The following is a 21,449-nucleotide window of genomic DNA, read 5'->3' as shown; positions in this document are numbered from 1 at the left end:
ACACCTTATTACACAATAACCCCTATTATCAAAATAGTACTGCAGTATTAATATCAGAAGAAAACAGGATTAAAGCCTACAACGAAAATGCTACATTAATATTAGTCATAGGAACACATACTTCAGGTACCAGTTGACATGACAAATTGGAAAAAAGAAATGGTAATAGTTTGGGTAATAATCTGCTAACAGTAGTGAGTAACATTGACATTGACACAATGTAAATTTTAAATGGTGAAGTAAACTACCAGTTCATCATTACAGTAAATTTTTACAGCCCTGACTTCATGGTTAAATGTATATCCCCATGATTATCTTTTCTTTTTAACCTCTCATTACCAAGTGACATGAGTTTCAGTTTAATATTATCCAAATACACCGAATGTTCAAATTTAGCCATTGATGAGTATGACATTGGTATTACTATTACACCTTATTACATAAGAATACCAAAACATCCTCACAAAAAACAGGACTATTATCAAGAAGCTACCATCAAAATCCACATACAATTAGCTACATATCAGAGTTAAAAAAAATTAGTCATGCCAACATTGTTCACAAACCCTACATTAAAAATGGCATTTAGACGACATTAATCAAGGAAAATAGCATAAGCTAGCAATTTTTTAGCATTATTATATTATTATTACCATAATGACACCTTCCCAGATAGACGCAAGACAAAACACAGCAATCATAAACTGTTGTGGCCAACATCAAACCATGCAATGCACTCTTAGAATCAATAGTGTTTGCTAACACCAGACACATCTACTGTTATAACAACTGTTAGCATCATGGTAACTGTAACATGGAGTAACTGTGAAGATATTCTGCCTCGACGGACCATTTATAAATGTGCTTCGACATGTTGCTTAAGCTAGCTCGCTAGAGAGCGCGAGCTCAGACCTAAGACCAGTAGCCGCGAATAAATTAGCAAAATAAAATGACAAACATCTTCCAAATGAAACTCAAATAACTTGCAACTACATTTCACAAACACATATTTTCGACAGTAGTTTAAAAGTTCAAATATGAAAATGCTAACATTATAAGGCACAATTGTAACGGTAGTATGCTAGCGAAATATACAGTAAATAAAAACGTGTCTTCTTACCTCAGACAAGAGCCAGAGCGGCCGAGTACCGCCAGCGGACAGGATTTACTATTGCGCTCTGCGCGAGCGGAGCGAGGACTTTTGACACATTGGGGCGGGGCGGGGCCAAGGCTGACCCCCGGGCCTCTTATGATTGGTCATTTTCCAGCCCTCCACGTGGGTGCCTTTTCAGTTTACTGCTGACAGCTGGGAGCGGCGGCATCATCTAAAAAACAACAACGGTTGTTTCATGACGTTCACGGCGGTCGTCGGCTTGATTGCTGTGCTCTGATTGGTCAGATCCACCTGGCCAACTGGTTGCTTACCTACCAAAGCCTCCCCCTACCCCCCTCCCACCTCCAAGACAGACATTCTAACTTAACGGACATGGCGTTTTTTTCAAAAAGCATGAGACCTTATAACTTGACCATACATTGTCCACTCTCGCTCAAAGGTGTCATGCATGATGATGGTTCATCACTGACCAGTTCTACATAACAATATTTAATAAATTCCCGCCCTTTTTGATTAACCACGCCCCCTTTCATAACTAATAAACTGTTTGTCCTAGAAAATTGTATAAGGTGTCAGATTACTCGACATAGAGTTCCTGTTAAATTGGTGGTTGATTACCCCGCCCCTTTTGATTGACCACGCCCCCTTTTACTAACTAATGAACCGTTTGTCCTAAAGACTTGTACGAGGTGTCTGTGAACTCAGGACAGAGTCCCTGTTTAACTGCTGATTTAATCAACGAGAATCAAGGGCCAGAGGCAAGCACACAATCAAAATTTCTTTAGAAATTTTCTAGTTTGAGTTTGAGACCTCTTCATAGTAAGGCTCAAAATAAGGTATGCGGCTCCATTGTGATATTTTTCTCTTTTTTGGCCAACAATGGCTCTTTAGTTAGTAAAGGTTACGGACCCCTGGTCTAGTGTTAGACAGACTCTAGAGCACTGACAGGACACACTGACTACAGGAGACTGAACTGATGGAGATGACTGCTTCATCTCCTCCACACCACACGGGACAGGGGCTGGTCATCAGGCTCGCCTACGCAGCCTTACGTCAAGCAGCCATAGACAACCAGGTGGCTGCCGGAAATTAGCAGATATTTCCTTCAAAATTAAAGCATGTTTTTAAGTAAAGCTGCACATAATAAAAAATCAACATTTACTCAACAAACTTGCAATATTAAAAAATAATTTGGTACATTTCATTACACTACATTTAGTTACAAGCTTTAGTTACCTTTCAAGTCAAGATTTAACATGAAAAAATACAACCAATTTAAAATGATTATGCATGTTTATAAGTTAAACCACATAAAAGCGTATTAAGTTGTTAAAATGAACCCTACCTGGACAAACAGTAAACTGCTTCTTACATAAATGCATCAACAATAATAATACAATAATATATAAGGTGTCCATAAAGTCTCTTTACGATTAAAAAAAAGAAAAAAAAAAAAATATATATATATATTACAAAGGCAAAAGGCAAGATATCTTAATCTGATTTGTTGTATGTACTCAGTAGTTTTCAATGTTTTAAATCACATTGCATTTGTGTATTTCAGGTACTCTGTTGATGGAATAGGTAGTGGTAAATGAACCCCTATAAAAACGGCTACTCCTCAAGAGAACTTGTAGTGGAGTAATTCTGCAGTGTGGCGTTAGTACTTTTACTGCAGTAAGGGATCTGAATACTTCCTCCACCACTGGTCACAACCAAACATTGTCACACACGATTAAAGTAACTGTTAGTGTGGCTCCGTTTATTTTATTTATTTTTATTTTGAGGATGTAGTTGACGCGTGTCTTAAGCTGAAAAAATTCCACACTTTCTTTCTTATGGTTTATTGAAAACCTTTCGTTTGAGCAAGACAAACAATAAACTGCAGCAATCCAAAAAATAATTATAATTATGAGCACGGTCAAAAACTAGTGTGCTCTCCTCGTCTCCATGATCTTAATTAAAACAAAGTATGCAATTATGATGTTACACACGTCTCAGCCAATAAGAACAGTGCAATTACTACTAACCAATAGGCATTCCTACAACCTCAATAAAGAACTATGAATCATATCTGAATTATTTATCAGCTTCTCCACAATATACAAAATGGCTCTAACAGTAACCTTTGGTAAATTAGGTTTATATGTAGATGCTGTCATGAATTTTTGAACCAAATTCTGACCCGGGTTGTCCTGTGATTTGTGGGGTTACACAATCTAGTGTAAGCTCCAAGGGTCTAGGCCACCTAGACTGGCTGCTTTACACCTCTATGGCACCAGCTTGGCTTTACCACATGTACCCAACATGAAGTATCCACTACTTTCACATTTAACCCTCAATGGGCTCTCTGGGCTTTTATCTTACGTTTGCTTTAACTGGAGGACAAAGAGGAGAAACGACAAAAAAATGTTAGCCTCTTTGGTAAGAGCAGCCTGTCTTTAACTACTTAGTATTCAAATGAGTATATGGATACATGTCAACTAAAGCAGACATAAAACGCTTCATTTACAGCAGTGGTTCTCAACCTTTTTTCAGTGATGTTCCCCCTGTGAAATATGTTTTCAGCCAAGGACCCCCTAACCAGGGCAAAGCATTTTTGGTTAAAAAAAAAAGACTTAAAAACAGAGCGCTGTGCCATCAGTATCTGATTTATTAAACTTTGGAACTAAACACATACAAAATTCAAACACCTGAAAAAAAAAACTATTTTGAACATTTTAAATGTTAATAATCCATGACTAAATTTATATAATATTTCTCATCACTAAAATTTAGTGATTTATAGTAATGTAGTAAAAACAGTGAGCATATAACTATTTAAAACTATAACTGCTACGCTTCAACCACGACTCCATCTTTGAGTTTTTGAGGTGATGCCAGGTGGCATATGACAGGTTGGGTCCAACCTGTCCAATCCTGGTATGGGGGACACTCTGGGTTTTTAGGATCAGGAAATTGAATAGCCTACTGAATATCAAATTCATTTTATGAAGTTATACTTATCTTCTCCTAAAATATTTAATGAATAATAATAAATATTTATTAAATAATTATATTTAAAGGATTTTTGCATGGATGCTACTTTTTAAATGTATATTTTAAAATCTCACATACCCCCTGGAATTTCTTCACGTACCTCCAGGGGTACGCCTACCCCCATTTGAGAACCACTGATGTAGAGGAGTTGTGAGTTAAAACTTAGATTTAGCACTTCCATCAATCTGGCCGACTTTACAGAGAATGCTTCTTCTGAGTTTTAATACCTGATATAGTTAAAGCTGCAAAAGTTCTGGATCCTACATTTCCCATGATGCAATCGTCTTTAATAAGACCCCCTGTAGACTTAACACCAATGTCTGTTACACTGTGTCTGTGTATGTTAATGTCTGGTTTTTTAGGATCATGAAATTGAATAGCCTACTGAATATAAATTTCATTTTTTGAACTTATACTTATGTTTTCCTAAAATATTTATTAAATAATTATTTTTAAAGGATTTTTGCATGGATGCTTCTTTTTAAATGTATATTTTAAAATCTCACGTACCCCCTGGAGTGCCTTCACGTACCACGTACAGAGAATGCTTCTTCTGAGTTTTAATACCTGATATAGGTAAAGCTCCAAAAGTTCTGGTGATGCAATCATATTTAATAAGACCCCCTGTAGACTTAACACCAATGTCTGTTACACTCCGCAATCTCAGCTTGTTGAGTGTCAAGGACAGAAAAGAATAGTCTACAGAATATAAAATTCTTCTTTTATACTTATATTATCCTAAAATATTTATTCAATAATTATTTTTAAGGGATTTTTGCATGGATGCTACATTTTTAAATGTATATTTTAAAATCTCACGGAACCCCCTGGAGGGCCTTCACGTACCCCCATTTGAGCAGAATTAGAACACGTTTGTCTACAGACCCATGTGTTTTACTTTGAAAGCGATGAGCGGAAGCTGTATCTTCATGTCTAACTTGACTGGCCCCAAGTTGTGTGTGAGGCAGGCAGACGGGCTGTGCGCCGCCCGGAGCCTGGAGACGCTTTACCGGAGCCGCCAAGTACCGGCGCGTCGCTCTCTGTGACACCTCCCCGCTGTCATTTCTCACTTTCTCAACCTTTCTGTGAGACTCGGGCTGTGGACGTTCGGGATCGGGCCTCTGTGGAGAACCGCGCTGTTTCTGGAGAATAACTGATGTTGCATCTCCATATGAGCGAATAGGGAGCAGGACTCTCCCCTCACAAGGTAAGGTGTTTATTTCAGCCAAACAAACACTGACACCAGGCTGGAGGAGCCACCGGTGCCTGCGGCTCCCGAGCGGGTTTTGCCAGATCCAGCCCTCCAGGTCTCCGTGCTGTAGATTCACATGATCCCATGAACAGAAGCATTGTATGCTCGCGACGCTTCACATGTAGAAACTTAGAAACTCGCTGTGATCTCTGCTTCATGTTTTACTTGCGTAATGAGAAAAGAAGTAGATGTGAGAGGCTGATGAGCTCTCTGCTGCCGCTGAGAACTCAAAATGCTCCTTCATGCAGGTGAATTTCCCTTTCAAAGCCAACAATAACTGCCTCTATGATTCTCATGAACATGGTACAGCTCATGGCTTTAATCCAAGAGCATTGAATACATATTTATTTGACCCTTTATAACATAGGCTATACAATCTAAAGTCAGTGTTTAATATGAATTTATAACCTTTTTTTTAAATTAAGGTGTTTTCTGACATTTTTAGAGACACCGTGAGCAAAATTCATTACCGTAACCCATTATTAATTAGAAATAAAAAAAAACAACGAAAGTTTTTTTTCTTTTCTTTGGCAAGCACTTAAATATGCTCAAGGGTAGCTGGTATCACCAACATGTATTTGATTAAAATGTACACATATTTTAATTAAAACAATTCTATCATTACCGTAACATTTAACCATTTTTCTCATCAATTTTCATTCAGATTTTGTTTTTTATACGTTTTTAAAAAACATCATATTTGATTATATTCTGTCAAATTATACATTTTTAAACACATGTATATTTATTTTTTATAAATTTTATAAAATATTTATTGTATATAAGTGTGGGGAAACCATGACATTTTTAATCTGGATGCATTACAGTAATGGATTTGTGAATCAAAAATATAGAAAATAGAAATAGAAAATATCATTTTAGCACAAAACAATGAATTGTGCCTCAGTATAGCTATATTGTTCATTCATATACAAGTGAAATATATTTAGTTTAATAAAGTATGTCCTTATAATCTTCACAGACAGAACTTAGACTGGCTTCATGAGAATCACCCATAATGAGTTTGACTTTAACAACAAGATTGCAACTAGCAATTATTTTCATTATTGATTAATCCCATCAATAACTTAATAATAATGTTATCTAAAAAAAAGTCCAAAAATAAAAAGTCCAAAATAATGAAACCCCCAAAATTTTACAGTCATTCGAAACAAAGAAAGAAATGAATTTCTCTCTGTAATTTTCTATTAATGAACGTCTTATATCATTTTTGAATATCTAGTTTGAATATAAATCAATACTCTGTCTGTTTGTCTTCCAATGCAATCGGGAAAAAATCTTCATCATGTAATTCATAATTCATAAATCATTAAAAAGTCAAGATTACAAACTAGGCAAAGTGTTCCAGACCCCGGGGGCACACTGACACCCTGTCTCACTGTCTGCTAATACCTTAGTGAATATTTAATGACTTGCAAATTTGTTTGGTGGTGTTTGTACCACTATTACAGATTCTAAAACGGACACAATAATGGGTAGATTCGGGTAGCATCTTCATTTTTTTTGTTGTTATTTTTGTTATTATTTCTTACTTTTTTAATTTGATGCTTCTTGTCAAGTCACTTTCCCCTTTGCTAGTCTGACACTGTACATTTCCTGCTGTGTCACTAATAAAGGATTGTCTTATATCATTACATAATCTTGAGACCACATAATGTAGTCCAGTGGTTCTCAACCTTTTTTGACTGATGTACCCCCTGTGAAATATTTTTTCAGCCAAGTACCCCCTAACCAGGTCAAAGCATTTTTGGTTGAAAAAAAAGAAAGAGTTAAAAACAGAGTGCTGTGCCATCAGTGTCTGATTTATTAAACTTTGGAACTGATAAACACATACAAAATTCAAACATTTGAAAGAAAAAACTATTTCAAGCATTTTAAATGTTAATAATCCATGACTAAATTCATAGCAAATATTTTTCATCACTAAAATGTAGTGATTCAAGCTAATGTAGTAAAAACAGTGAGCATATAACCATTTAAAACTATAACTGCTACGCTTCAACCATGACTCCATCTTTGAGTTTTCCAGTGATTGACAGGTGATGCCAGGTGGCTGACAGGTTGGGTCCAACCATCCTGGTATGGGGGACACTCTGGGTTTTTAGGAGAATCAAATTGAATAGCCTACTGAATATAAAATTCATTTTATGAACTTATACTTATATTTTCCTAAAATATTTATTAAATAATTATTTTTAAAGGATTTTTGCATGGATGCTACTTTTTAAATGTATATTTTAAAATCTCACGTAACCCCAGGGGTACAAGTACCCCCATTTGAGAACCACTGATGTAGAGGAGCTGTGAGTCAAAACTTAGATTTAGCACTTCCATCAATCTGGCCGACTTTACAGAGAATGCTTCTTCTGAGTTTTAATACCTGACATGGGTAAAGCTCCAAAAGTTCTGGATCCTACATTTCCCATGATGCAATCATCTTTAATAAGACCCCCTGTAGACTTAACACCAATGTCTGTTACACTCCACAATCTCAGCTTGTTGAGTGTCAAGGACAGAAAAGACTTTCATAAATTTACAGTCCAAACCCAAACTGAGATGACCTTAACGACGTCACTATGACATCATCAGGGTTATTTGGACTTGACAAGGCTCCTTCAGCAACAGAAGACATAATACAAGAATAATGTATCATTATTATTGTGTTAGTGTGTTTCCATGTAATTTACTAAATACAGTACATCCGTTACCATAACTTAATAAACGGTCGCCTATAAAGTTGGAATAAAATATCTTTTCCCTCTTTCCATGAAATGATTGTGGCAATGTGATTTATTCGTGACAGATAAGGTGTGTATCCTCTCAAAAATGTTTTAATCAATGTCTTCCAAACATATCACAATGAAAATGAAACCACAATTAACAGATTGTGTCTGAAAACAATAATTCCAAATTTATGGGCGACCATGTATGTTGCCAGGTCCTTCTCTGTTATGTTAGCCTCTGTCTGTCATGCTTCTGGCTTTTTGAGGGTTTGCCTGGGTTCTATTCTGGGCCCTCTCTTATTTATTATACACAGGCTACACCTGGGACAAATCATGCATAGACATGATATCCATTTTCATTTCTAGCTGGATGATATACAGCTGTATGTTTCAGCATGCTAACCGGACATGCTATAAACATTTTGATCCAGCATGGTTTCACTTTAATATCAAAGTTCACAACTGCAGAATTTTTTTCAGAAACTTGACATGTCTACTTGTACACAGGTTGGGGCTTACCCAGCTGTAGAGAGACCCAGACCTGGGGAAAGATCCAGATCAATATGGAGTCATTTATCTTCTGGAGGGCTGTCTTCTTCTTCCTCACGCTTCCCACTGTCCAGGTACTGAAAATGGATGGATGGATGGATGGATGGAGCATAATTGGAAAAATGAATTTAGACACTGGATTTTCCTCTTTCTGTGTGACATATTGATGTATACTGTTGAAGCCTCACAGTGTACTTCACACAGAATTATATTATATTTTTCAACACTCAGTGTATGGATGGCTGGATGGTGGGTTGGATGGATGGATGGATGGATGGATGGATGGATGGAAGGATGGATGGATGGATGGATGGATGGATGGATGGATGGAAGGATGGATGGATGGAGTATAATTGGAAATAGAATTTAGACACTGGATCTTCCTCTTCCTGTGTGACATATTGACGTATACTATTGAAGCCTCACAGTGTACTTCACACAGAAATTACATTATATTTTTCAACACTCAGTGTATATTTTTTCCACCTGGCTCAGATGGTGAATCATCCCATTCATTGGTGTATAAAATGAACACAGACCTAATTAGTGAAACCTTGTGAGGGTTCACAAACTGCACAGGCAGCCTTTGACTCACTGCGGCTGCTGTCAGCTCCGCTGCCTAATTTGATCTGACCCGCATGAATCAAATTGTTTACTCAGGTCAAAAGGCCGCTGGGCAGTGTGGAGAGCCTGCTGAGGTCTTTGTACGTGTGTAAGAGCGGGGGTGAATGTCACCTCTTTATATGAAGCAATACTGAGCCCAGGATGTTCTCTGGCAAATATAGTAGCTACTTAATCCCTGACAACAGGCTGCTGTGGACCTGGTGTTCTCCACCATCAGCTCAGCAGAGAGGTCTTTATTTGGACCACGTCTGTTTATAAAGGAACTGAACCCTTTAGACAAGCAAGAATTTTTCTTCCATCTATTTTCAGGGGGCTGGGACTTCATGCCTTGCAGTGTTTACTATTGATCGCTTGCTATTGTGGTGAACTGGGAGTTTAAGTTTGACGGTTTGGACAGGATGTTCACTGTTCATATGCTGTATACACAGCCGCATGGAATTTGGGCTCTTTTCATTTTCAAATGTCAAATGAAGTTGTTTTTTTTTAGGTCAGTCGCCTGCTAAGAGAAAATAGTGGTATAAAGCCATACATTTGGAGTGTTAACACAAATACATGTAAGGTTTTCCAACTCAAATATTTAATGATGCAGTTGTGAAATATTCTGTTTCCACTCAATACTGATACTAATTAGAGGTGTTCCGATACCATTTTTTCCCTCCCGATACCGATTCCAATACTTGTGCTGTTGGTATCGGCTGATACTGAGTAGCGATCCGATACCAGTATGTTATAAAAAATATCATACTACACCTGCATGACTGTGATTGTGGTCATTAAGCGGCAAAATCACACTTTTTTGACAACAGACGGGGTTGGTCATCCAGGATAATAACTTCCAGGATTTTTTCTGTTATCTTGGTTGCTTTTATGCTGTCTCTGGGGAATTTTACTCATTGCTAGAAGGCAGCTTCCAGAGTTTGCTGCGGCTCGTCCTTCTTTTTCCCTTTTGTTTTAGAAAATTTGTCGTGCTATTTGGGGTGAAGCATCTTAAGGTGTTTAATTAGATCGCTTGCGTTAAAATTAGCAACACTCGTGCCACCCCTTGAGATTTTATCTTTGCAAACTTTACATGCTGCAGTCTTACTGGTGGGAGATTCCAGTGTGAAATATTGCCACACCGCCGACATGATATTGCTACTTAGCTTAGCTCCAAGCCTCTCGTCAACCTGTGTCTGTGTTACGTAATCAATTCCTCACAGCGCCACTGTTTTAAGAGGGGCAAAGAAGAAAAACAGTGCCAGAGCTTAACCCATAAGAACCTATGGTGACACCCGTGTAACAAACACTTTAAGTCTTGAGTCTCCCATATTCAGCTTTGTGCTTCAACTTAACTCATTAAGTCCCTAAGCGATGTATAGTCAACACCCTGGTGTGGTGGTCATGTGACTTTGACAAGAAGGGACTTCTCCAAAATGTGGCTGTGACTGGAAACAGAAATGTGAAAATTTTCAAAAAGCTTATTTTTTGTTACTAGGCTAAGTTTAAACCCATTTAACAATTCTAATCTGTTAATATGGTGTCCTGTATTGCATTTAACTTGTTCTGACCAAATTTCTTGAACAAATTAAAGTCAAAATTTTGATATATGTTATGGAGATGCAAAATAAAAAGGCAAATTTGTGTCTCTGTAAGCAGAAAATGTGTAGTTTTTTTCTATTTTAAAATAAGAAATATCATAAACATAAATACCTATATGCCAATTGTAACGAATATATATCACTTCACAGATCTTTGAAATTTAGGGGCAGTATTTTTTTAAAAAACATCAGAAATGTGTTCTACGTGGTCCACTTATAGAACACATCCTTTAAGGATAACTGGGTCTGGGTTCTTATGGGTTAACAGAGCAAACCAGTAAATAGATTACTAATTTAAAAAATTACGTGGTATCGGATCGATGCCTGGACTCCAGTACTTGCCAATACTGATGCCAGAATTTTCAGCAGTATCGGAGCAATTTCCGATACTGGTATCAGAATAAGAACAACCCTAATACTAATAACTATCAACAACTAATATTTTTAACATCACAATTAGAGGTGGTCCGATCAGGGTTTTTTTGGGACCGATGCCGATCACCGATCACCTCACCTCACCGATTACCGATCAAAACGATAGATCACGTGGGACGATATTAATATTTTTATTTTACTCCTCCCCCCCCCCAATCAATTCATCCACTCATCCACAGGCCTATAGTGTTTCATTTATGTTAACCTTGTAATCATTTATTTACTAGATACTACTAGATTACCTAGATTGACCTTTATTTATTGCATAGCAGTAACTTTAATATTCCTTCATAGCAGCAGTGGCACTGTGGAAAACAATATGCCAACATGGCCTCTATAGGACAGTCAAGAACAGGCAAGAGCTTCATGTTGAAAGTTCACTCATTTATTGATACTATCCATTTTAAATGGCTCTATTGTTGCATATATATCGTATAAAATACAATTCAAATAAAAATTGAGCCTATTTAACAGGCTAAACAAACTCAAAATGCCAGTCTGAACATTGGTGGCATTATTGCACATTGTTACACAGTACAGTGTAACATAGTATTATTGCTCACTCTCACACTAACATTTCTCTAAATGTCTAAACGCTTGCATAAATTGCCGCTAGCATGTGTGACATATCACTCACTTAGATAAAGTTCCATATGGCAGACATGTTGTGGGTGTGTGTAGGTGTATGCAGGCTGCGTGACCACAACACAACACTTCTTCTTTGTTTTAAAGTGGCAGCGTTTCGGCGCACTACCGCCACCTTTGGACGTGGAATGTTTATCACACCATAACAAACACTTGTACGTGTACATGTACGTATAATGTGATCGGATCGGTGATTTTAACCTTTGATCTAATTTTTCGATCGATCGTTTTTTTTATCATATCGGGCCAATCTGATCAGTTGCTGATCGATCTGCGTCATCCCTAATCACAATTCATAATTTATATGGCAAGTAAGCAAGTTTTTGAGGTACACATTTATATTTATACATGATGCGTACTTTGATTGTAAATAAAGTGTCAGAGAGAATAAACAATGCATCAAAATAAAGGATAGCAGGCTCCCCTCAGACCCTGCAGAGGCCAACCTCTCAACATCCTCAAATCCTGTTTGCACCCTTCAGCAGACAAGAATGCACTCAATATTTTTTTAGATGAAAAGTAACTGATCGTTGTCTTGTTTTGTTGTGAGTGTTCTACTGGCAGATACCACTCCCTACGGCTACATGCTGAATTGTGGTTGCTAAGCAAGTATGTGTTAGATCAGGGATTCCCAAAGTGTGGTGCGTGGACCCCCAGGGGTGCATGAGCTGCTGCTAGGGGGTGCGGGAGATGAAAAATGTAATGTAAATAAACATTTCCTTTGTAAAATGTAAAATCAAAAACTGTAATATTAATCATTTAATAAATGCAGGCTATTCAAAATGCACTTCATCTTAAAATGAAGCATAGTTAAGTTATCTTCTTCCATTTTTCCAACTGGTGTTATGATGACAGGGTTGTGTCAGCTCCACGGTCATTTAAACTTGCTGCAGTTTTTTGTTCAACGCGGCTCAAAGCATTATACGATTTTCCCAACTTATGTGCTTTCTGCCTCTGATCCTGAGCCTGTCATCATCCTCTTTCCTCTTAAAAGTGGAAGCTTGCGCATAACTTTGTTGCATTATATTGAAACTGTGTTTCAGATGAATTCAAATGCGAGAGCGCATTGTTGTGATCCTGATTATTTTGTTATACCGCCTTTAATATGGCAAAAAAGAAGCTTATTGCATTTTTTTTTTTTTGAAGGTGTAGGGGATTGGGGGTGCGTCAACCCCGTTGGGACATAGAATGGGGTGCGCAGCTAAAAAAGTTTGGGAACTGCTGTGTTAGATGAATCTGCTGTTCATTTTCACACTGACTGCCTGATACATGTCAACATTTGCTGGACGTGTCCAACCCTTCAGAGGGATATGAAGGTATAGAAGGGAAGTGAAGGGGATAGACAGAGGCCTGCACTGAGGCTCTCCACCTTCCAATTAGTCACACACACACACACACACACACACACACACACACACACACACACACTTTGACCTTTCCTTCCCTTCACTCTCTGCTACCTGCCAACACACCTGTGGATAAGTCCGCATCGGAGAAAAAAAGGCATGTGTTGTACTCTGTGTGTTGTGTGCATATCAAGGATATTATAGTTAACGAAAACCAACAAATATCCCATTACAAAAAAAATAAACTAACACTAAAACTAATAATAACTAAAACTAAGCATTTCCCCCCCAAAAAAACTAATAAAAACTAGCAAACTCACTCTAAAAACGAATTAACTGAATTTAAAAATAAAAATTTACAACAAAACTAGAACTAAAACTTATGAAAAATCCAAAACTATTATAACTGTGGTGAATGTGTTTGTGTGTGTGTGATGCCAGGTGTATAATGTGCATTAATCCATATGGTCCATATCTGTGTGTGAAGTGCCTCTTTACAGTCAATGTCTGGCTGCAATGATGGTGCAGAGAGGGCAAGAGTACACATGTGGAGGAATCAGAAACACTAACCAATCAGAGCAGACTGGACTTTTTATGGGGAGGGTCTTAAAGAGACAGGTGCTAAAACAGATCATTTCTGACAAACAGTATGAGAAGCATGCAAACATGTCTGAGTAAAAAACCCAAAATGCAAGTATGAACCAAGGTTATAATAGTTTTTCGATTTTTCATTAGTTTTCGTTTTAATTTCGTTGTGATTTTTTGTTTTTAAATGCAGTTAGTTTTCATCAGCTTTTAGATTAAGTTTTAGTTTAGTTTTTATTAGTTTTAGTGCTAGTTTTAGTTTTTTTGGAATGGGGTATTTGTTGGGTGCCAGATTCAATAAGTCATAATAAATGTTTCCTTTATTTCCTTTGTCTGATCCATCTCAGCCCCAATAAGTTTATTAAGTCATAAAACATAGATGAAATAGATTTCATTTCAACCAAAAGGTTTACGTATGAAAAAAGTTGACAAAGAAGAAAATGAAGGACATTTTCACTATAATTTATTTATATTATATTTATTTATTATAATTTAATTAGTTTTGTAACCACAAAATACAGTTTCAGTTAGTTATCGTTTCTTAAAAAACTCGTTTTTATTTTTATTTCAGTTAACGAATATGTTTTTTTAATTCTAGTTTTTGTTATTTTGTTAGTTTTCGTTAACTATAATAACCTTGGTACAACCTTAAAATTGAATATAGTAGGTCCCCTTTACAGCATGGTAAGCTCTACATAATTTCACATTTAACATTAATATAACATTGGATATGAAAGGATGGTGCAGCTGTGTCTGGGTGTTCCATGAAGAGTTTTTTTTTTTCTTTTTTTCTTTTTGCATTGGATATGATTGCAGCACACTTTTGAACACTGGATTTGACGTCACACACCAGGTGTCCAGGGTTTTGTATGTTGGTCAGATGCAGCCACCTGCGATTCTGTCTGACGCTCACCATGGCAACAACAATAACAATGTGAGCATGTCTCTGCAAAGACAAGAGAACAAGATGAGCTGATGTTAAAAACAGGCTGAGAGCCCAGGCCCACAGTCCACATCAGTCCAGTATCCTCTTCTCCAGTCCTTGGAGAGCAGGATGATCTCAGCCTAAGGAATGGAGGACTGGCTCTGAGCATCAGACAATTTCATTCCGTCCATTCTGTATTCCCCTGGAGTTCACTTTGGCTTTTCTCCCCACTCCCCCACACATACCACCACAGACCACTGCTGACACAACCTGGATGAAGGCACATGGTGGTCTTTACTGGCAATGGACCTGGTACCTGGACACTACCCTGGTTGTGACTGGAGATTTTGACTTATAAAAATGTTCTGCCGAAATTCGCTCTGCCGAAACACATAACATGTCCCACCAGAAGGGAATGACTCGATGATGAACGATTATTATCTACACTGTAAAAAAGTTCTGTTGCTTTTACAGAAAAAAAATGGCAGCTGTGGTTACCAGAATAATTCTGCAAAAAAATACAGTACAAATGTAAACAACCTTTACAGAACGGCTTGTACATTTTACTGGTATGCAGTGTACAATAAATAAAAACTGAATGTTAATTTACTGGTATTCAATGCACAATTAGCAATATCTGCATGTACAATTTGCATAAAAAATTTGTATGAAAGCAGCATCATCCTGTTAAATTAGCAGTAAAGGATGGTATAATCTACAACTTTAAAATGTATTTTTTTTTAATAACTACAGTTTTAGGATGTAAAATTTACGAGTTGTTCTGTAAAGATGTTGACATATGCATGTATTTTTAACGGAAATATTAGTTTTTTTTCTGTAAAAACAACGGGACATTCTTTACAGCGTATTCAAGGAGAGTTGCAAAGCTAATTCTCTCCCAGCATTGAGCAAGTCAGATCACTACCCTCTTCATCATATCACAATATCACAATATCAATAAATGCTACAGGAATCAGTGGTGATGAGCCAGATTGAGCATCAGACTGCCCAATGAGAGTCTACGCTGCAGGATGCACAGAGTGAACATTATGGAAGTAGTGACAAGCTTTATAACAACACCGGCCAATGAGATCATCCCAGAGATGACTGAACATTAATTTCTGAACCAGAAATCATGAGTTCATGCCATGCTGCTTTGTGCTCCTGCTTGTGGATCAGGAGTTACTGTTAAGAGTTGTGGAGGAATACAAGAGAGCATCCTGCAGCAGATTCTACTCCAAATTATTACTATTACACACTAACCTTTTACCCCTCTGGAGTCTCCAAAAGCTCCAAATCCAGACTTCTTCATCACATCCAGACTAGTAAACAAAGCAACCCTACTGTAAATTTACCTCTAAAGTTCTGGCAGTAAACTCCATGAGGCCAGTTTCAGTTTGATGATGATATACCAAGTAAAACTGGAGGCAAGCTCAAATATATTTAGTATAAAATGATAGAACTGGATGGAACCCTCTTATATGTTATATTTGCAACCTTTGTTCAACCCCCCCCCCCCCCCCCCCCCCCCCCCCACAGAAGACACAAAACGACTAAAAAAAGACACAAAATAACTCAAAAAGACACAACAAAAGACACAAAATGACCAAAAAAGACACAAAATGTCCAAAAAAATACACTAAATGACCAAGATTGTTACGCTAAACACACAACACACAAATAAAATAAAGTGACACTACAAGAAAAACCAGAGTTTCTAATTTGTTTCTTTTTTATTCAAAATGTTGATCCAGTAAGTCAGAATGAAAAATCAATTATTATTAGGTCATTTAGGTGAGGGTGTGCTGAAATACATATACCAACATGGCATTTAAACATTTTTAAGTGGTGTATACAGGCAGGATGAAAAGGATTCAGAAATGGACAAAATAGCCCCAGGCTCCATAGAGCCAACAAAACCCCTATGCCATGCCATAATTTTACTGCACAAACAAACTAACAAGAAATTTCAGCATGTGACAAATAGATAATAATAATAATAATACATTTAATTTATAGGCGCCTTTCATGTCACCCAAGGTCACCTTACAAAGTCTAAAATCTTAAACATCTTTAAAAACAAGACAACAATGCTAAAAACAACACAACATGGTAAAAACAAGACAATGTGATAAAAGCAAGTGAAGTAGTGTCCAGTTAAACAGTGTATGCCAGTTTGAACAGGTGAGTTTTGAGTTGTGACTTGAAGGTTGTGATGGTGTCAGACTGTCTTATGTGTGGGGGGAGGGAGTTCCAGAGCCTGGGTGCTGAGCAGCTGAAGGATCGGGCACCCATGGTACTGAGGCGTGATGTGGGGATGATTAATAGTCCAGCAGAGGATGAGCGGAGGGAGCGGGAGGGAGTGGATTCTTGAAGGAGGTCGCAGAGGTAAGTGGGGGCTAGGTTGTGGAGAGCTTTGTAGGTGAGGAGGAGGTTCTTGTAGTGGATGCGGTATTGTACCGGGAGCCAGTGGAGTTGAATGAGAACAGGGGTGATGTGGTCAGCTGATTTGGTGCGGGTGATGATCCGGGCAGCCGAGTTCTGAATTATTTGCAGTCTGTTGATGAGTTTGGTGGGGAGTCCAGTGAGGAGGGCATTGCAGTAGTCGATGCGTGATGTGACAAATGAGTTGACCAGGATTTTGGTGCTGGATTGGGTCAGTGATGGGCGGAGTCTGGAGATGTTGCGGAGGTGGAAGAATGCAGTCCGGGTGATGTTTTGAATATGGGGTGCAAATGAGAGGGTGTTGTCCAGAATGACACCGAGGCTCTTGACTTGGGAGGAGAAGGGTACAGGGAATCCGTCGACGATGATGGGTGGAGCTGGGGTGTGTTGTGATTTGGTGAGGGTGGATTTGGAGCCGATGAGCAGGGCCTCGGTTTTATTGCCGTTCAGTTTGAGGAAGTTCCTGCTCATCCAGCTCCGGATGTCATCAGGGCAGGTGGTGAGTGATGTGGGAGGGATGGCAGCGGTGGGTTTGGAGGAGATGTAGACCTGTGTGTCGTCAGCGTAACAGTGAAAATGGACCCCATGGTGACGGAGGATTGTGCCCAGGGGGAGGAGGTAAATGGTGAAGAGAAGTGGACCCAAGACTGACCCCTGGGGGACACCCAGTGAGACACCCAGACACCGAGACTTGTGGTTCCTTAATTGCACAAATTGTTGACGGTCAGTGAGGTATGATGTGAACCAGGAGAGTGCAGCACCAGTGATCCCAATGCCAGCCAGGCGGTCCAGGAGCAGGGGGTGGGAGATGGTGAGGGGGGAGTTAATTATGTTGGTGATCATGGGGGAAATGGACGGTAGACATGCTTTGACAAGGGAGGTGGGAAGAGGATCGAGCTGGCAGGTGGTGGTTTTAGCTTTATGGATGAGTTCCACGATGGTGTGTTCTGATACTGGGGTGAAGTCAGAGAGGGGACTGATGTGAGGTTGGTCGGTGGTGGTCATCCAGGGTGGGTCGTTTGAGGTGGTGCAAGATGAGGCCAGTTGTTGGTGAATGGTGTTGATTTTAGAGCTGAAGAAGTCCAAGAAGGCAGTGCACTGGTCGGTGGAGATGTCTGGAGGGAGGGTTTTAGGAGGCTGAAGTAGGTGGCTGACTGTTGAGAATAGGACTCTATTGTTACCTGTACCAGTGTTGATGATGTTGGAGTAGTATGAAGATTTGGCAGTGGCGAGGGCGTTCTTGTAGTGATGGAGGTGGTGCACGTACATTTGGCTGTGTACAGTGAGTCCAGTCTTTTTGTAAAGTCGCTCCAGTCGATGGCCAGTGGCTTTGAGCTGGCGGAGCTCAGGGGTGAACCAGGGAGCAGTGTGAGTGAATGAGACTGAGTGGGTTTTCAGAGGAGCCAGGGCGGTGAGGGAAGAAGAGAGGCAGTTATTGTAATGAGTCACCAGGTCAGTCAGGGAGGATGCTGGGGGAGGGCTGGGGTAGGCGCTGATCAGGGTGGAGAGATCAGTGGTGACGATATGTTTGATGTTTCTGAAGGAGATAGTCCGTTGTTCCTTGGCTTTGTGTAATTGGGTGCGAATGTCAAAAAGTACAGCTTTGTGGTCAGAAATGGGGAAATCAGTGATATCAAGGTTGGTGGGAGTGATGTCAGTACAGCAGATTAAATCCAGTATGTGACCTTTGTTATGGGTTGGGAGGTTGACATGTTGTGTGATACCAAGACAGTCCAGAAGTGATGTGAAGTCTGTAGCAAAGATACTGGATGGGTTGTCGATGTGGATGTTGAAATCGCCGAGGAGGATAACAGTGGGGGACATTGCACATACAGATGTTAGTAGTGATGAGAATTCATTGAGGAAAACAGCAGAGGGTTTTGGTGGTCTGTAGATGGTGACAATGATAGTGGGTTTAGGGCCTGTGAGTTTTACAGCTAGATTCAAAAGAGGAGTGATGGAGGACTGTGACAGCAGTGACTTTGATGTGATCTCGGTGCAGAAGAGCGAGGCCACCCCCCCTCCCAGTAGCACGGGGTTTACTAACAAAAGAAAAACCCGGTGGGACAGCCTCATTGAGATGGGAGAAGTCATTTGGTTGTTGCCAGGTCTCAGTGAGGCAGAGAATGTCCAGGTTGCGGTCAACAATAAAGTCAGCGATTAACAGAGCTTTATTACTGAGGGATCTGGTGTTCAACAGAGAGAATTTCAGACAGGTGAGTGGAGTATAGAGGGTTGCTTTGAGCAGAGGGGATAGTACACTGTGATTGACAGGATTGACTGGACGGGCAGTGCGAGGAGGGGGGCGGGGCCCAGTGGACCAGAAGGAGCGGATGTTTGTGTTGGTGTTGTTGTTTAGAGTGTACTGAAAGTTCCGACCAGAGCCTCGGTGGACGTACCTCGGTCATTTGAGAATGTAGTGGGGTGCAAGCTGAGGTGGGGGGGTCTTTGAGAAGGTCCGGAGACGTAACATCTCCGTTACCGAGTAACGAAGCGGCAGGGATGCAGAGTCCAACATGGCGTAGTCCAGAGGGGCAGGTTAAATCCTTGATATGAAATCGGCAGCGACGTGATCCAACGGTAGATGATCCAGGTGATTATGGTGAAGCCACAGAGCCAGCGCAGTGGAGGCAGCTGGGGTGGAGCGTGTCGGTTGTAGCTTCGCTGGAGACTGGGAAGCCGGTTGGATGGCGTCGGGGATTAGCAGCAGGCTAGCCGGCTGGCAGGTGAGCACTGTCAGATGGCGGTGTTGCAGGGAAGCGGCGTCCTCCGCGTTGACAGCAGTCCACGGGCGCAGGTAAGCGTCCGGGAGAGCAGGCAGGGTGGCAGCGGGCCAGTCCGAACGGGTGTGCTTCGTGGGGCACACCAGCGCAGGCTATCCGGCCACAGAGTGCGGAGAGGAGCCACAGGAATCCCAACAGGTGAGCCCTGTACCGGCGAAGCTAGCTTCAGGCTAACGAGTGGTGAGGCAGTGACAGCAGACAGGCAGAGACAAAACTGCTGTTTCGGTGTCGCAGCGGTAAGATTGAGCAAACCGAATCTAGCAGGTGGGTTTGAGGTCTAACATTCATCAAAAGACAGACTTGGTGAATCGATATAAAACATATAAATTAGCGAAAAACAGCGGGCGAGGCGCGGCAGCAGCTTGCCAGGGGTCCCTCACCAAGTGGATTGGCGTTTGGAAGACGCATGCCAACTTGATGATCCTTGAATCTTGGTTCATGTCAATAAATATGAGTGGTTATCTTTACAAACTTGTTGATAGAGACAACTGAAAGAGATAGAGATAATTTCTGCCTAACTACTGTGTAAGCACATAATTAAATTGTCCCCTTGCTGACTGTGCCTCCTGTCCCAATGATTGTTACTATGAAGCCCCTGCACCATCTGCTTCGTAGTCTCATTTTAATTGTGAATGAAGTAATAAACAGTGACACACTTGCATCTCCTATAAAAAGCTTTCACAGTGTGCGGCCACATGGAAGCATAAACCTGCTGCTGACGCTATCTGAGTGCACAGCTGCAGTGTACCGCTGGCTGAATATTAAACTTTGACTGATGTGTGAGGTCCACAGGTGCTGTTTGTCCAATAAAAGGAGTGTTTAGTAAAAGATAGGCCACCACACGACATGCAGCCATTGAGAATTAATACACAGCACTGAGGCAGTTTTTTCTTTTATTTGGGTCAAATAAAGCCTGTATGTGAAAAGTAGTTGATGTGATTACACCATCTTTCAAATGATTCTAAAAATCTTAATATTTGCTTGTAAGAAATCTATCTATCTATCCATCCATCCATCCATCCATCCATCCCCTGAAATCACAGTGTGTTGTCCAAGCTGTTGTTTTTCAGCCTGTTTCCTCCTGTTTGTCATTATTTCTGACGTATGAGGCCCAGAAGCATTCTTGGCTCATAATGACCACAGTGACTTATTTCTTTGTAATATCTTTGTGACAACAGATTTTTTTTTAATGACCTGCTGTCACTCACCAGAAGTTGATTTCACTATGTGGGTACATGTAAAGGTTATGATGCAAGATGATATCACTAAAACTGGATGAGTTACCTGTCGGTCTGATGTGTGAATACAATGTCCATAAAAGGCCACTCACATGCACGCACACATGTACATGTACGCGTAGGGGTCATTTCAAATTCTTTATTGAGC

General features: G+C 39.8%; 1 protein-coding gene across 2 annotated transcripts in view; it reads left to right on the top strand.

Moving 5' to 3' along the window:
• Positions 1-5,164: 5,164 nt before the first annotated feature.
• Positions 5,165-21,449, top strand: part of LOC131993009 (ADAMTS-like protein 3) — a 296,438-nt gene continuing 280,153 nt past the window's right edge. For both annotated transcript variants that reach the window (XM_059358737.1, XM_059358738.1), the window contains exons 1-2: positions 5,165-5,360; positions 8,657-8,772. In XM_059358737.1, the coding sequence (XP_059214720.1) occupies positions 8,713-8,772 (60 nt within the window). In that variant the 5' untranslated portion in view covers positions 5,165-5,360; positions 8,657-8,712. The remainder of the gene's footprint in view (positions 5,361-8,656; positions 8,773-21,449) is intronic.

This window comes from Centropristis striata, chromosome 2, assembly GCF_030273125.1.
Source record: "Centropristis striata isolate RG_2023a ecotype Rhode Island chromosome 2, C.striata_1.0, whole genome shotgun sequence".
Lineage (NCBI taxonomy): Eukaryota > Metazoa > Chordata > Actinopteri > Perciformes > Serranidae > Centropristis > Centropristis striata.
Note: the sequence above shows the minus strand (reverse complement) of the source record. Positions and strands in the feature narration are given on the sequence as shown.